Source organism: Rhinolophus sinicus, linkage group LG14, assembly GCF_036562045.2.
Source record: "Rhinolophus sinicus isolate RSC01 linkage group LG14, ASM3656204v1, whole genome shotgun sequence".
NCBI classification, from domain to species: domain Eukaryota; kingdom Metazoa; phylum Chordata; class Mammalia; order Chiroptera; family Rhinolophidae; genus Rhinolophus; species Rhinolophus sinicus.
The window spans coordinates 46488157-46506253 of record NC_133763.1 but is presented as its reverse complement, the minus strand read 5'-3'; the positions used below and the strand labels follow the sequence as shown (position 1 = coordinate 46506253).

Here is an 18097-nt window from a genome sequence, read left to right as displayed (position 1 = left end):
AAAGGCTGCATATTAGTCCACTAGGCAGACGTAGCTTAATTTATTGAGTTAATTTTCTTTTGTTAGCCATGTATATTATTTCTAGTTATTTGCTATTATAGAGCCTATGGCGGTGTATATCCTTGTGAATATTTCTTTGTGTATCTGTAGGAATAGATTTCTAGAACTGGAATTGCTAAATTGCCAAGTAAGCATGTTACAAAATAAAACTGGACAAATTGCCCTTTAAAAAGTAGGTACCCATTTACACGTCCAAGAACAATGTATGAAGAGACCCATCTACTGAGCAAAGATCACATTTTTTCATCTCTGTCAACCTGTTAGGTGTGTTCATGTACATTTATCAACATACATGTTAGATGGAACATTTTAAAAAAATTTTTACTAGCCATTTATATTCTTTTCTCAAGGGTTATGTTTCTTTGTCATTTACTTCTGTTGGTCTGTTCGTATATTTACTTACTGGTTTATAAGTACTCTTGTGTAATTATGGAAACTCGCCATTTTTCCCAGTTTGGAATGCACCTCTTTACTCTGTGAACAAAAGGTACGTGTGCACGCATGTGCCCGTGTCCCACACTGCACCGTAGCTTCAGATTAGGGGGTCATCAAACTTAATCAGTTCTTCATGGCGTCTGGATTTTGTGTTTGGTTTAAGTCCATGGTTTCCAGATGTGTTCTCTCCACACACTGATACCCACAAAGGTCTGAGGTTTATGAGTCGTCTGTTTTTTGAAAAAGGTACCCAAGTTCTTAAACTAACATCCTGGAAAGGGTGCGTAACCCAAAGCTGGCCATATCTGTGCCAAGGCAGTAATCTGCTCCAACCCACAGGAGGGAGCTGGGACTGAACTCCATTCTTCCATGTGTCACAGCAGAAAAAAGAGCTACGTCATGTGACGGGGCCTGGACAGATGTAAAGAGCACGTGATTGTTTTCTCAATGGAGGGGCACGAGCTCCAGGTCACACCCAAGCAGAGGATTTTTAGAGCAAGAGGGAAATGCCAGAAATGTTCCTTGTACTTCTCTCCATCAGCTCACCTGACAGGCAACAGGTTTCAATTGCGTTTTCTACCAGTTTCCGGAACACCTGGAGGACCTTGGCGGGTACAATGTCTCCCTCGATGTTCACATCTGCCTCGTGCCACTGCCACAGGCTCTTCATAAACTGCTGTATCTGCAGCCACTGCTGCAGGCCCTCCGGGTCCCGCAAGGGGCAGGGCAGCCTGGTGCCCTCCAGGGTGTAGTACCTCCAACGCTGCTCCCTGGTCTCCCTGTACCCAGCCAGGCCCCTCACCGGGACTGTGACAAGGAACTGGTTGGGGGCCAAAACCTGGGGACAGGAAAGGAGAGAGAAAGAGGGTGAGTTCACAGATGTGGGAAATAACAGAAGTCCTCGCAGAGCCAATCTGTTGAGCCAGGCAGCTCAGTTAAGGACTCAATCCTCGGCAACGTACGAGGTGGGCAGGAAACCGCATCTGCCTGAGCATCTGTCTTTGTTCTGTCATGAACACACTGTAACGCTTTGGGCTGTCAATCACCCCACTGAGTCTTGGTTTCAGGAATCTGTAAGGAAGAAGAGTGAACTAGACCTGAAACACTAGCGGGCATCTAACGTTGAGGGGGAGAAGAAAACGCAGGCAAAGGAACTAGTATCCACTGAGTTCCACACATACAAGCAAGCACTGCAGTTCTTGTATGAGCCCGTTTGATCTTCACGGTCACATAATAAGATGGGCTTTGTTGACATGTCTCAGATCCGGAGCCTAAAGCTCAGGGGGGCTCTGCCATCTTCCCAGCATGTGACAGACCCAGAACTTGATTGCTTGTTCAATGGTTGCTTTTCTATCCTGGGCTGGTTCTCAGTCAAAAATGAATAACCTGGGATAGGTGAAAGGTCTGGTATGAAGAAAGGGAGGGAAGGGATGAGAGAAGAGGTAAAACAATTCTGCAAATGCCTCTCAATCTTTTTGCCTTGTACTGATGACCACTGGCCAGTATTGATGACTAATCTTTAGAAAATCACAGAGAAAATGAATGCCTGTTTGTTGAGACAATGTGAGCTATTGAGATGAGTCTAAGATTAATGAGAAAAGGGAACAATCAGAGTCTACCTGCTCCCTTTCCAGAGGAACCAGTTAAGCAGTGGTCAGGGTGACAGTGGTCAGGCCAATAGTCCAAGGGGTAGAACAAATTAGTCAATAGCATACACAGTCCCATCAAAGGGGCCTGACCTTTGATTATATCATGACAGCTCACTCCACCCTGCACCTTTCCCATCAGTCAGCTGTACACTGGAAGGGCCACTTCCTCGTCACAGAAAGTTCTGACAATGGAAGTTGGTCAACCTTTGCCCAGGGGCCCAGTCACTGGCCAATTCACAGATGACCTCCAAAAACAGCCACCACGGATTCTGCCTCATTTTCAGAGAATAATAGTTTGATGTTTTAGATGGTGAGGTCACGTGACTTCTGGTATCCACAGAAAGGTGGTGGGATTAAAAAAGGGTGGGGGAATCAAAACCACAGCGTTCAAAATCTATACATCCTTGGAACCCACTTACATGTGACTCCAAGAGTACAACTACCATGTTGCTAGTCACATATAAGTAGTGCTTAATAAATACTTGTTGAAGTTGGTCTAAGACAAAGTAAAACCAATTTTCAGATGCCCCACTGCAACTCTTTTCCAAACTTAATATGCAGGACAGGATGTATATAAACACATGATATATTTCAAACTATGAATTCTAAGTCTGACCCCAGAAGGAAATTCCCTCAGATAGAGCCCTAGGAAACGTGATGTTATGTTTCTATTCCTAGTCACCGGTCTATTTTTGTTTAATTTAGGTTGGCCTGGGCGGTAGAGGTGGGCACATGAATAAAGGGTGGAAAGAGATGGGAGAAATTCATCCTGGGATGAATTTCCTAAGATCTGACTGTTTCAAAATGCACAGGGCCCAGAATCTGGTGAGTGGTACCTGTTCTTTTGTTCACACACTAATTCTTTTGCTCATTCATTCATCCATTCAACAGAAGGTGAATGTCTGCTGGAGGCCGTGCACCATGCTGGCTGCTAGAAATGGAGGAACCAAGAAACACCATCCTTACAATCAAGAACTTACAGTCTGGTGTGAGGAAATAGGGCATGGATACATAGAAGTGCAATATAAGTGAAAGGGGTTCTTAGGTGTCCTAAGAAAAATCGAGACAAAGGAGCACAGAGATGCAGAATAACTCAGCGCCTCCCTTCCCTCATCTCTAAAAGGGAGAGAACCCCAATGTCCATCCCACCAGGTCGTTTGCAGGTTGGAGTGGGATCATGTCTGTGAGGGCAGCTTTGTCCACACCACAGGGTTGCCTGAATGCTGGTTGTCACACACTGGCTCTGGTGGCTGAGGGATTCCTCACCAGGGACAGGGAGAACAAGGCTGCTCCTGCAGTTTCTAAGGGCCACCTCTTCCACTTTCTTCCTTCCCCCACCTGCAACCCATAGACTATCCCTTTCAACTATTTTCCCAACAATGCCCTGAATGCCCTCTGCCTAGTCCCCAATCTATTAAGTAGCTGCTTGATAAATGAATGGGTGCTCAACTGAACGTTAATTGTTATATTGGCATGTGCTTTGGAAACAGGAAGTATTCTTAGTGGTGTGAGTGCCTGTCACATACTGAGTCCTGCCCACCCCATGACCTGGGCTCTCAGGGTGGGCACCTGGAGACAAGCGAGACCAACTCACCTTAATGTTTCCATTGTACGTGAAAGAGTAAGGAATGGCTTGAAATCGGATATCGTGGTGGCTGATTTCCGTGGTCAGACGGCAGATGACTTTCTGCACCTCCTCCACAGCCTGGGAAATGCACTGGCGTCTCAAGTCCACCTGGGTGGGAAGGGAGCGGCAAAGACGGTTATTTCCAGCGCAGGCCCTGAGGCACCGGGCATAAGGAAGTGATGGGACAGGGAGCAGTGGTGGGTGACCACAGAAGCGCAGCCCCCAAATCCCTGCCTTCCCAAGAACCCCAGGGCAAACGTTAGGTCTGAGGGTTCTCCTCGGTGCTTCTGTGTTCTCTTGTAAAAGAGAAGAACCCGTTCAATGTTTATCTCGTACCTACCACGTGGTAGGTGCCCATCTAGGTGATGGGCACAGCAGTGAGCAAGATAGTAGCGAACAAGACAGAGACATTTGCCCTCTGGTTGAAAATACAGGAGATATATACATATATATGTACACACACGTGTATAATGTAATATCTGGTATGATAACTCCTCTGAAGAAAAATAAAGTAGGATAAGAAATTCGAGAATAAACAGGTTGCTGTTTTGGGTCAGAGTCCAGGGAAGGCTTCTTGAAGGAGGTGACATTTGAGTGACCCCTGATCACAGGTTGGCCCTTAAAGCAGGAACATGCTTGCCAAGGCTCGAGGGCCAGCACGGAGGCCACTGTGGCTGGAGCTTGGAAAAGGAAAAGGAAGGGTGACAGGAGATGAGTTTGCCAAGGAGGGGCCAGACCATCACGCAGTGGAGAGACTATTAAATGGGACGATAAGACCTGCTGATCAGGTTTGTGACATTAACCAGTGTGACGTGTGTTAACATGCAGCAGACGATTTCCCGCCTATGTTTTCCATAAAGGATGCTTCCCTTCTCCTCTGTACCCACCCCTCTGTTTGCTACTAGATCTGTAAGAAAGGGCATGCACCTACGTTTCTTCTGACTCTGCACAGCAGGTCTCTGAGAACTGGAAAATACCCACAGAAAACCGAACGCTAAAAAAATATATACCTTAAGAGATAAATCCGGTTTAGGGAAATAGACGAGGTTGACAATTAAGTTCGAGACATTTGAGTGATGATGTTGCTAACCTTTTTTGATATCAGAGGGATTATTCATTATGAATTTGTACCAACTGGACAAACAGCCAACCAAGTTTACCATTTGGACGTGCTGAAAAGGCTGCGTGAAAAAGTTAGACGACCTGAACTTTTCGCCAACAATTCATGGCTCTTGCATCACAACAATGCACCAGCTCACATGGCACTGTCTGTGAGGGAGTTTTTAGCCAGTAGACAAATAACTGTATTGGAACACCCTCCCTATTCACCTGATCTGGCCCCCGATGACATCTTTCTTTACCCAAAGATAAAGGAATTATTGAAAGGAAGACATTTTAATGACATTCAGGACATCAAGGGTAATACAATGACAGTTCTGATGGCAATTCCAGAAAAAAGACCCAAAATTGCTTTGAAGGGTGGACTAGGCACTGGCGTTGGTGCATAGCTTCCCAAAGGGAGTGCTTCGAAGGTGACCGTAGTGATATTCAGCAGTGAGGTATGTAGCACTTTTTCTAGGACGAGTTCGCGAACTTAATTGTCCAACCTTGTATGTTCATCCAAAGGTAACTTTCTTGAGCGTTTGCAAACTATCAAGATTTTGCATCTTCCAGAGTGTGCAAGTGCAAGACAGAAGGTGGTCACAGAGGGGCAGGTCGTTCGCCATGCCCCAAAATAAAGGAAAATGCTTTAGAAGCCTGTGGTGAAGGGTCTTCTCCAGCATAGGGCTTCTATGTGCTGTGATTCCACTCCACTTGGCCAATTTTTGTTGAATATCCACAGGTTCTGTACACCCATGTTGTCAAGAGGTTTACAGATGAAACGACAAAGCGAGACAAATAAACTGGAAACTAAAATCACAGCAATCTAGTCCTAGGTGAAGGTTTGCACAGATGCTCTGGTTACACACAAAAGGGAAACTTCAGGTCATTTCAGGGTTGGGGGGGGCCCTTCCTGGAGACATGGAGTGTCGGAGTTGTATTTTCAAAGATGAGTAGGAGTTAGCTGGAAAGAGAAGGCTACAAAGGCTGTTCTAGAAAGAGAATACGGCATGAGGAGCACAGGGGAACACTACAATTGTTCCAGTGTTGCTGGAGCAGAAATTGCCTTGGAGGAGGATGGTAACGTGGGAAAATGAATAGTGAGAGGTCTTGAAAATAAAGGAAGAAGAATTTTGAGAACAAAGTCAGCAGTACGTGGCTGAGTACGCTAAGGCCTGAAAAATGTCCATAGAGTTTGGCAACTACGACAGGCTCAAGGTGTTCAGAGAAGCGCTGGGCATGAAGCCAGATAGAAGTGGGTTAGGAGGCAACGGGAGAGGAGCAAGTGAAGACCGCAGTAAGCGTTCCTCCAGGAAGTCTGGCTAAGGAAGGAAGAACAAACAAATGACACCAACAAGTGTTTTTTTCAAAATGACACACAAGTTTGAACATGTTTAAATGCTGAGTGGCAACAGAGAGCAAAACCACTGGGGAAGGATTTCCCAGCCAGGAAGAGTTGTGCAAACCCGGAAGCCTGGTGAGGAATTCACCTTGGGTTGTCAGAAGGAAAGAAAAGGACGGAATGGTGGGAATCCGAGAGATTTCCTATCTGATGTCTATTTTCTTTACAGAGCAGGAGACAAGGCAATGTGCTGAGAGTGAGCTGGAGAGGTGGAAAGTAGGGGACTTCAGGGTGACAGCCAGGAAATAGCTTCTCTAAGAACGTGGGTCTGTCTGGGCACGTGTGGAAGATTGCTAGGCAGTGCCAAAGCAGCTGTGGGTGGGTGCATGACATTATGGGATATCGGTGGGTTCGGTTCTAAGATATTCTCCAGCACCACAGGTAACAGCTGAGGTGTTAAGGTTAGCGTGCGCTGGGCAAGATCTGGAGGAGGGTAAAAGAGCAAGGAAGGGTCCCCGTGGTGGGCCATGTTTTCCAACCTGGGCAGTGGATGGACAGAGCCAGTTTAAGTCTGATTAGAATAGTGGGGACAAGGAAATGAGGGCTAACTAGATCGAACATGGCAGTCAGAGGGTTGGAAAATAGTATTCGCATGTAGTTAAGTCCTCAGAGTGTTTTGAGGACTAAGGCGAACCCCCCAAAATCTCCCGGTCCACTTTGTGCGTCTGTAGCACTCAAATATTAGTAACACAGCCATGACTCTGTATTATGTGTTACATTTTGTTTCTCAAGTTAATAAGCTAAGAAAGATTCATCACCATGTTGACACTACAAGATAATTTTTAACTGATAAAAGCTTGTGTGTGTGTGAGAGAGAGTGTGTGCATTTATTCACCACACAATAACCAGCCCATTGCAACAAGTTCTCCACTGTGAATCTCTTCCACAAATTACGCCCTCATTCGATGGTGGGATTTTCTTACTGGGCAGGACAACTTCACACACTCCTTAGACGACGCCTAGAAGCTCTCACCCGTTATACATCTTTAAGACCCATTTTGCTTTCTGCAGGTTGAAAGTCAGAATAAGGGAATACGTTTCTGGGCCCAGAGCCACAAATCCTGGTTTCGATTTTCTTCAACCATCGCTTCTGTTGCAATTTAGACTCAAGATCTTAGAAATTGGAAGGAACCTCAGAAATCACATTGTCTGGTGTCACTTTTCAGAAAGGCAGAATATAAAGTGGGTCTCCTAGTGTCACATGGGTAGTCAGCAGGACTGGACTTAACGCCCAGGTTCCCCGACTCCTTTTTCGGTCACACTGTGGCGCACCCTCAAGTGGGGGCTCCAGAAGGAAGACCTACCTTTATCCTCTCCTGAATCTCACCAGGCCCTCAATTTGGAGTCAAGTCTCATGAAAGTTCAACATGTCCCTTTATTGGGCATCGCGGACTGTTCTGGCATCCCAGACACTCAAGGGTAACACAACAGGCCTGACAGAGAGGCAGGAATGGTGGAGGACAGCCCTGCCTTAGACAGGACTGTCCTACAGGGCCCGGCTCGCTGCAGTCAAGTGGCAGCATCTTTCCTGTTGGGTGATGGGCTGCCCTTCCTCCCTGCATCTCTGGCTACACTACGTGCAATTGGTTCTTATCTATACACGATCGATCACAGTGCTATTGCGCAGCCCCAGAGGGGTTTGTCCCTGGAGGTGTCCCTGGCTCGGTCCCACAGAGCTCTCGTCCCTCCCATGGTGTAATCAGAAGCTAGAAACCCCAGTCTGTTTCCCCCGCACTGTCCTGGCCATACGTGTAGCCTATGGAGGCAGAGGAAGAAGATTCCACGTCGTGGAGAGGGGATGCAGGGAATGCGGCCTCAGGCAGCTTTCCAGGTAGTCATCTTAGCGCAAGAAGGAGGCTCCCGCACAAGGAGACACCCATCACCAGCCCGACCCCAGAACCCCTTTCTTGCCTTCAAACCTCGGGAAGCAAGCAAGGTGCTGTAAGTGGCAGCCTTGTCACCACATGTATTTCATGGCAAAGCGCTGAAGCTGATTTACGGGGGAAATATGATAACTTAAGAAGATGGAATCAAAGCATATTCAATCCACACTTGACCTCTGGGGCCGATTTAAATCTCCCTCACCTCCTTCGCTGATCACGTCCATGAACAAAGGTGTGTGTTTTTTGTTTCTTAAAGACGGCGTTTATGGATGTGATGGAGCAAAAGCAGAAATGAATTCAATTAACCAAGCACACGATGCTCGATGTACCTAATCCAACTCTTACTGCACTGACCCTGGAGAAGTTTGCTACACTTGTTACCATGCACATTCAGTTACTTAAGCAGAGTTTATACGGAAATAGTCATCAGAGGAAACCTGTAAGGGTGCCATCCATTTTCTGTGGCCCCCCTCTCTCTCCAGGCCATGTGTACAGGCCCATACACATGAACATGTCCCCTTCCTGAGCTACTTTCCTTCCCCCACACATCATTTGCTACTATTAATAGCTCAAGTGTGTGGTCAACTTACTGTTTCAAATATAAATGATTGGGAAGTCAAAGTTGTTCCCTATAATAACATCATTCTGACTCCCTTGCATTCCGACATGCTTCCTGGAGAGAGTCATGGAGGGACAGCTAAGTAGCATGCCAGGAATGCCATACCCCTCGTCATGTGACCTGTGCGATGTCATCGTGATGAATGCCACTGGGGAAAAACGCTGAGAACTTCCTTCCAGACAACAGGAAGTCAGACTTTTAGTCCTGGAATTGCATTAAATCTAATAATCAGTTAAAAAAAACACACAAAAGAAAAACACACACCATCTCTATCTTCCAGGTGTTAATAGCAGAAAGGGATGAAGTCATTAATTCAGTGGTACCTACAGGTGAGACTGTAGGTTTTCCACCATCATATCCTCATCTCTCAGACTAATTCTTCCATGAACCAAATGCCTGGGTCCTACAAAATATGTGCAGCTCCCACACGTAGCAGAAGCTGTACCAACCGCAGCACTAAGTTGCAAAGACTGATGAGTCCTTCCGGTGTACAGAATACTTTAAAAGGGTTAGCTCCTTTGAGCCTCCCAATGACCCTGGAAGTTGGGTGCTATGATTGTTCCCATTTTACAGACGAGGAAACTAAAGTTCAGAAAGTGTAAGTTTCCCAGGTCCCAGCGTCCGTAAGTCACAGAACAGGGATCCACACTCTGGCAGTGCATTCTGAAGCCCATATTCAGAACCACTGCAAGGCTCTGCCTCCCCAAGGACAAGGTGACCCGGAGTGAAACCCATGCCCACTGCCTGAATGGGCTCTTAGCCTGCCCGGCCTCTCCTGTACTCCTCCCCTTAGTGAAATCCTACACATGCTCACAGGCTTGGTCTCCACTCCTCCTTCCGTGAAACACCTGTCCCATCAGAGCTAACCCTCCTCTGTCCTCCAGCAGCCCGTTTAAAGCCTATTGCAGCCCTTGGGGTCGGCCATGTATGATATTAAGCATTTTCCTGTCTACTCACGGAATTCCTCCTTGTGCCTTTGGAGTTATGTGCAAAATCTGCCAGGGGGACAGGGCCACCCTTAAAGATACCTAGAGCACAGAATTTCTCTGTCACTTAGCAGGCCGCATGCCAGACCTGTGTTTTGGGCACAGTGTTTTGCACAAAGCAGGTGCTCGACGTGTGTTTATGGAGATACACATAGAGGGGTTTCGTGGAGGAAATATGGCAGTAGGGTAAAGAAGAGTAAGCCGGAACCTCAGCACCTTTACTATCTCACTGTGTGACTCTGGACAAGTTATTTCATCTGCATGAGTGCCTGTTTCCTCCTCTGTAAAAATGGAGGCACTACACACGTGTCACATAGTTGTTGATTAGGTTAAAGGAGATACTGTGTGGGCCTCAACCTGCAGCCCTTTCTACACTGTTCTCGCATTATCTTCAATGAATCCTGAAGACACTTCTGACACATACGTGCAAAGATACTATGTGAATATCAAGGGGAATAAAGCTATCCAAGACTCTGTTCTTCCCTCCAGAAACTTATAAACAATCTAATGTTTAAGCTGCCACCCAAGATAATAACAGGAAAGGTGTCAGAGGTCAATATACAATTCATTGCCAAATAAATATTACCAGTAGTAATTACGATGGGAATCCACAAGAAGGTACAGATGTGTTGTGCCGCAGTGTCAGGAAAATTTTTGTTGAGAAAGTCGACTCTGAGCTGAGTTTGAAGGATGATTATGAGCCAGAAAAACAGAGAGGAGAGAGGCTATCTTCCCTGGTAGAGGGGAGGCGGGAAGCTCAGGCCTGAGACCTTCTCAGAGCACAGTTGTGGGGCAGGAGTGACAGACACAACCATCTCCAGCAGTGGATTAGGGGACACATAGGGGAGGGAGGCAGATGTCAGACTCTGGAGTGCTGCAGCTCCTGGACAACTGGTGAGCACATTTCTTGTTGGATAGACTTGCAGCACCAGCCCATGGCTGCCAGGCAAGAAACTGGGACCTGCGGTTTCTAGGTATCCTGATTCCCCCCCCCGCCAGAGATGAAAATCTGGATTTGTACACACACGCACACACACACACACACAACCTCACTGTTTTGAAATGTTTGTAACAAATGTGAAAAAAATTTTAAATGCTCTATAATCCAACGAAAGCATATGCACAGGCTGGATTTAGCGGAACACTGTTTAGAATTTCCGCTATCGGAGAGGCAGGGCAGCAGAGAACAGAAACATCCAAGTCTTACTTGAATGCCAGTCTAAAAAATTTTGACAGGACCGTGGGAAAATGCTGGCCAACACTCCTTCCATCTATAGCCCTCCAAAAGAAGAAATAATGGGAAATTACTTTGCTATAATTTTTATCATCATAGGTTTTCCCTATTTCTCTCTCTCAATGGTTTTACCTAAGAAATCATCTTTACTTATTACTATGTTAATGAACTCTGAATCAAGGTTGGTGGGGTGGAGGGCTGAGGAGGGCTGAGGAGGGGTGAGGAAGGGTGAGGAGGGGTGAGGAGGGCTGAGGAGGGGAGAGGAGGGGTGAGGAGGGCTGAGGAGGGGTGAGGAGGGCTGAGGAGGGGAGAGGAGGGGTGAGGAGGGGTGAGGAGGGCTGAGGAGGGGTGAGGAGGGCTGAGGAGGGGTGAGGAGGGGTGGGGAAGGGTGTATGGGAGAGATCAGTGTCTGTCCTTACCTTATCCAGTAGGCAATCGTCTAAGTTTTCTGCAATCAGGGATTTCATGGCTTCTTGTTCAATCCTGAGAGGGGCAGCAGTCTTGGTTTTTCTCAGCAAAGGACACACTTGTGGTAGCTCTCACAGCAACGTTAGTCTCTGAGTGCTAAGTTTCTCTGGGAATGTGTCCCTGGACCAGAGACTCGCCTTCTCAATTTGTCACTTAAGTTCTTATTTCCAAATTGTGAGCCTCCATCTGTCATCTTTGGGGGAATTAAAAAATAACAATAATTTAAAAAGGAGAGTTGATGAAATCGAACTTGAGTCTAACTTAGTTTTACTGGATGTAGCTCTGTGCTTCGACAGAAGAGCAAGTTTCTAAGTTGCATTTCCCATTCAAACACCTAACCGTTGGCTTCTGTAGTTAGTTGGCTTCTGCCCACCTTTTTATGCTCTTGCCCTGAAACGAGATGCCCCCTTGAACTTGGTATCTTACATCTCCTTGTTCTTCTCCTGTTGACAGTAAATATCCCTTGCCCTCCAACCCAGAAAGTCCCACAGATTAATTTAACTTCTTTACAATAAACAAAACAGGAAACTGCCAAACGAGCAGACTGGCACCCATCATTATGCCTACAAACAAGTGCTCAAGTCCTGTCAACCAGATAAGGGCACAACAATTTGCATGTGGAAAAGTACACACACGCCATGCACCCCCCTCACACACACCCCACCCCCCCCACGCACACACACAGGCACATCCAGCAATGAAAGGGCGGGGATCCTTCTGCTCACCTGCTGACCTTTTAAATATAATCGCCCTCTTCCCACTTGAAAGCTGGCAGTAAAAATTAAGCCAGTGTAAACAAGCCCCTTGAAAGTCGAGGAAATAATCACGTCTGGTTTTGCCAGCAACACCATGTTGGGAAACAGCTCAGGCAGTAAATTCCCACTCTGGTTGGCTGGCTGGAGCTAGTTTTAGTACAGGAGAAGAAAAAAAAAAAAAAAAAAAGTCATAATGAGCTGACCTGATCTCCCGGAAGCTGGTAAACATTAGAGTCTGTTATCGGATGATCTAAAGGAATTACAGCGTTTCTGGGAGCCCAGCTCACTTCGGAGCAATGTTCCAAACCCACCGCAGAGCGCTGCCTCCCAGAGCGTAGCAAGTGGGTTGGGTGTCTGGGCGACCCTGCTTTCTGCAGCCGCAGAATTTGCATCTCTCACCTCGTCTGCCCTGCTGAGTTGCTGGGAAAGCCTCAGGGGAGCCCCCGCGGCTGCTCTGCGCTCCACCCACCCCTTCCACCCCAGGGTTCAGTCCAACCTCTACCGATGCCTCCTGCGAATCTGTAGTCTGATTTACATATGAGAAAGCCACGCCTCCTCAATGCTGCCTCGATTTTCCCTTTTCTTCCGTTTGTCATTCTAAGTCTTCTTCTTTGGATAGGAAATTGCTGCCGAATGCTTCTGAATCTTCTTCCCTCGGCTTCTCTTACCACCCGCCAGTGTTTCCAAACAATCGGTTTTTCAGCAGACGAAACACGAGCCTCTCCCTCTGAGCTTCTTGCAATTCAGAGTTCTCTCCCCACCTCCTTTTCAATTTCACCGAAGTCCTCCCGTTTCTCCCATGTGCTTTTGTTTTTGTCCTTCCTTCTGCTTCACTGCGATCAGTAACTGGGGGTTCTTTTCCTCTGGTAGGGCTTTTCCTTCCAGTCTACGGTTATCCCAGATACCTGTCATCGCATAGCACAAACTTTTGGCATTTTGTGCCCGTGTCTGTCCTTCCTCAACAGCTGATCAAAATGGTGAAACGAATTCTCCTCTTGCACGGGGCAGGGACGGTCAGGGACGCCTGCCAGATGTGAGCAGGGGAAACAAGAAACAGGGCCAGCTGAGGAGCCTGGGAAGAGAAGAAAGAAGCCTGCTGGGGGTGGCTTACTACCGTCTATTTTTACCTGGATGTCAAACTCAGGAGATAGGGGTGTTGCATAAACACAATCAGTTCCTTACGGCCTGGTGGGTTTCCTTACAGGCAAAGGTTCCACAATACACAGCGGTCACAAACACCGGCCCTCTGACAGACTGGCAAAGCCACACTTCCTTTGTAGATACAGATCTCTGGATAATTGGATATTGAATCAACACATATTGATTGAGCAACAATCTGCCTCTGGCACTGTGCTAAGCCACGGAGAGGGATCCAACCGTTGACTCAGATTCTTCTCCTCTCTCATGAAATAAGCATCTTCATGTCTCATGACTGACAAAGGCAAGTATGAACAGGTGAACCAGCTATGGCTCAACTAGTGTCGTGAGGACCAAGAAGCTATTTCTTAAAGGCAGTGTAACAAGGTATTCAAAACCCGAAACCATCATGAGAAATCCTGGGAAGATAATGCCACTAGCAGAGGTCTTTGTCACCGATTTTCCTCGTGGCTGAGATTTTTATTCCAAGAAAGAGAAGGGTGGGCTTGATCCAAATCAGTCTTCAATACACACATTTGTTCAACTTCACCAAGGGTACAAACTCTTAAGTTATTCTTTCAAAGTTTTCCTTTAATCCTCAGGTGACTCAAATCTGACAGCACAGGGGCCCAGACAGAGATAATTGTCCACGCTGCGAGGAGCCCCCAGCAGTGAGCAAGGAAGGGACCCTGTCTGTCTTTTACCCCTCGTGTAGCCTCAGCAAATCGGGCTGAATATTTGATTGTATTAAACATTAAAACGACATTCTAATGAATAAGATATTTTGAGATACATAAAATCACTTTACGTATTCCCAATTTCATTTCACGCAGCACCTGTCATCTCTTTGAATTACTATCATCTTTTGTTGAAAGGCCTTATATAGAACTTCAGCATAGTACCTGGCACAGGATAGGAGCCCAATAAATATTTGTCTTCAGAGTCCATTTCCTTCTTTTTTTTTTCTTTTTTTAAAATTTATTGGGGTGACAATTGTTAGTAAAATTACATAGGTTTCAGGTGTACAATTCTGTATTACATCATCTATAAATCCTATTGTGTGCTTACCACCCAGAGTCAGTTCTCCTTCCATCACCATATATTTGATCCCTCTTACCTTCATCTCCCACCCCCCACCCCCCTTACCCTCTGGTAACCACTAAACTATTGTCTGTGTCTATGAGTTTCTGTTTCTCATTTGTTTGTCTTGTTCTTTTGTTGTTTTTGGTTTATATACCACATATCAGTGAAATCACATGGTTCTCTGCTTTTTCTGCCTGACTTATTTAGCTCAGCATTACACTCTCAAGATCCATCCATGTTGTCACAAATGTTCCTATATCATCTTTTCTTACCGCCGAATAGTATTCCATTGTGTATATATACCACGACTTCTTTATCCATTCACCTATCGAAGGACATTTTGGTTGTTTCCATGTCTTGGCCACCGTAAACAAAGCTGCAGTGAACATTGGAGCACACGTGAAAAAGACCCTTCTTTTAATGGATGTAATTCTCCTGGTTTTATCCCATGGGTAAGATCTTCCAGTGGGTTGGTCCTCACAGTTCCTTCAAAAAGCTAGTCCCCTTTCCTCTTATTCCAGTAATGGCAACTGAGGTCATTTGAATTTGATCTTTTGTCTAGGTTCCGAGATAAAGGATCCCAAATTCAAATGCCTGCATGGGCCAGTCAGGTAATAAGATAAATATGCTAGAGCAGAAGAATGGAAAGGCATGGGAGCTGTGGTGGATTTGAGAATACGTTCCCTACCTAGGCCATTCTAGGGTGTGTGTGTGTGTGTGTGTGTGTGTGTGTGTGTTTAAAACAATACTGTACTATCAACTACTGAACAACACAAAAGCCACCCTGTACTTCATGTTCCCATAATACTAAAATCGTGGCAGTTTCCTGAAAAAGCCTTGATGGATAGGCAATGTTCTCTGCTTGGACACTCTCCTCTCCCTCCCATTGCATTCCCTGGGCCAACTTCTATTTGTCCTTCAAGACTCATCTCAGCTGCCTCCTGCTCCAGGGACCATCTCTGATTCTCAAGTCTGCGTAGGGGTCTCTATGCGGTGCTCCTAGGTCACTTGCTGGTTTCCTTGTCTTTATCAAGGACACATCAAGGACATGCTCCTTGAAGGCACAGGTTTACTTTACCGATCACAATACTTGACACAGAGTAGGTGTTCAGTAAATATCTGTAGAATGAATGAATGAACGAACGAATGAACAAATGTGGATGGTCCCTTTTCTCATTCCACAATCTAGTCCCATCCTACCTATACACATAAGATAAAGTGAGAAAAGTAAAAGGTAAATAATGAGGAAATGCTCACTGGTCTACTTGGGAGCATAGTTAACAAAAGTGGAAAGGGAATGAGGAAATGTCCCTTGGAAAAGCTGACTTTGACTCAAAGAGCAGAGCAACAGGATAAGATGTGTTTGCACCTGAAAGAGCCACTATTCACAGACGAAAATTGCTAGGACTGCTGAAAAACTGCCCAGTGATTGGAAGACACCATACGGATCTTGGTATCCAAACACCCATGTGTCTTTGCAAAAGTCATGGCTCCATCTGGCCATTTCAATAAAAAGTACATTATGTTGTAGCTGCAATTATTATCCTAATACACCCAGAAAAAGGAGTAGTTCTCCAACATCGGCCTAAAGGGAGAAAACATATTGTTTACTTAACACCAACGACTCTACCACGTGTATAGCCTCTGATCAAAAGAAATAATGAGAAATAATTAGTGCTGTCAACTCCACCTTTTATGCAGCAAAGCTGAACTGTTTTAGTTATAAAACAGTTTCTAGTAGTATATCATCCCAGTCTGGGCTAGGGGAAAGGAGACTATCGAGATCGGCTTCCATCTGTCTGTGTGTTCATCCATCTATGTTCCATTCTGGATCATTCTCATTCAAATGGCCCATGCTGAAAGGCAACCCAGAAACTTATTTTTAACAGAGACCAGCTATCTATGTAATAAAACTCCTGCTATGGCTGGGGTGACACTTTATTTTCTAATTAAATAGTAAAAGGTGCTTCCATTTTCCCTATGTCCCTACTGGGTAAACAGGGCTATATTTTCATCTGACCCCTTTTCTTAAGTCAGAATGCAAGTCCCTTCCCTCTGCTCTGAGTCATGCGGCTTGTTTTTCAGGAAAACACTGAGAGTGAGGAAAGCATTTAAGGAAGAAGACATTTGGTTTTATTAATTTGTTATACCATAAAACTAACAGATAACTCTATTGAGCTGTTCTCCTCGGGTTCTTTGATACCTGAGTGAGGAGGTGTCAGGAAATAGGCAATGGGAGGAATTAATTGCTGCTGGTTCGAGAGCACACAGGGGACTGCTTTTCCCCCCACCCTCTGTTGCTCACAACATATGACAAATTTGTCTGTGTTTTTTGTTTGTTTGTCTTTCTTTCTTTCTTTCTTTTCTTTCTTTCTTTCTTTCTTTCTTTCTTTCTTTCTTTCTTTCTTTCTTTCTTTCTTTCTTTCTTTCTTTCTTTCTTTCTTTCTTTCTTCTCTCTCTCTTTTTCTTTCTTTCTTTTCTTTCTTTCTTTTTTTAGTTAAAGGAGACCCAGAGAGAAGACACAGACACAGAGATCAATGAAACAACATAGAAAGTCCAGAAATAGATTCACACAAATGCAGCTATTTGATCTTTGACAAAGTATAAACACAATTCAGTGATGAAAGACATTATTTTCAATTAATGACTATTGGAACACTGGGTCATCCATAAAAAAGAAGAGCTAGACCTTGACAGAAAGTTCACACCTTATGTAAAGAGTAACTCAAAATGGATCATGATCTAAATGAAAGACATAAAACTATAAAATTTTTAGAAAAAAACACAGGATAAATCCTTGTGACCTGGGGTTAGGTAAAGAGTTTTTGAATGACACCAAACACAAGATGCCTAAAAGACAAAAACCCGATAAATTGGACTTTGTCAAATTTAAACCTTTTGTTCTTCTGAAGATACTGTCATGAGAACAAAAAGACAAGATATGGGCTAAGAGAATATATTTGAAAACTATGCATTCAATAAAGAACTTGTATCCAGAACATATAAAGAACTCTCAAACTCAACAACAAGAAAACAAATAACACAATTGAAAAAAAGGGGTAAAGGACTTGAATAGACACTTCACCATAGAGGATATAAGTATGACAAATAAGCCCATGAAAAGATAGTTAATATCATCAGCCATTAGGGAAATGCAAATTAAAAACATCATAAGATACCATTACTTACATACTTATATGAATGGCTAAAAAAAAATACTGACAATACCAAATGCTAACAAGCATATGGCGCAATTAGAACTCTCATCCATTTCAAATGGGAATGTAAAATGGTCCAGCCACTATGGAAAATGATTTGGTAATTTCTTATAAAGCTAAGCATATATCTGACCCCCAGCAATACCACTCCTAGGTATATAGCCTAGAGAAATGAAAACTTTGTTTACACAAAAACCTGTACATGACTGTTCACAGCTGTTTGATTTGTGATAGTCAAAAGCTGGACACCAGCCCAACACTCGTCCACAGGTGAACAGAATAAACAAACTGGTACATCCACACCACAGAACACTATGCAACAACAAAAAGGAAGAAACTATTGCTACACACAACTTGAATGAATCTTTCAGACATTATGGTGAGTGAGAGAACCAAGCTGTGATGATGGAGAAAAGATCAGTAGTTGCCAGGAGTTTGGG

General features: G+C 44.9%; 1 protein-coding gene across 9 annotated transcripts in view; it reads right to left on the bottom strand.

The window, feature by feature from the left end:
- MAB21L3 (mab-21 like 3) overlaps positions 1-18097 on the bottom strand; it is a 47956-nt gene that overhangs the window by 8510 nt on the left and 21349 nt on the right. For 2 of the 9 annotated variants that reach the window (XM_074318509.1, XM_074318514.1), the window contains 4 exons: positions 12190-12366; positions 11416-11657; positions 3739-3879; positions 1042-1333 (listed from right to left, as the gene is read on the bottom strand). In XM_074318509.1, the coding sequence (XP_074174610.1) occupies positions 1042-1333; positions 3739-3879; positions 11416-11463 (481 nt within the window). In that variant the 5' untranslated portion in view covers positions 11464-11657; positions 12190-12366. Of the gene's footprint in view, positions 1-1041; positions 1334-3738; positions 3880-11415; positions 11658-11837; positions 12089-12189; positions 12367-12422; positions 14196-16129; positions 16296-18097 lie in introns of those variants that run through there. The other 7 variants (XM_074318510.1, XM_074318513.1, XM_074318508.1 and 4 more) reach the window with 6 other exon arrangements.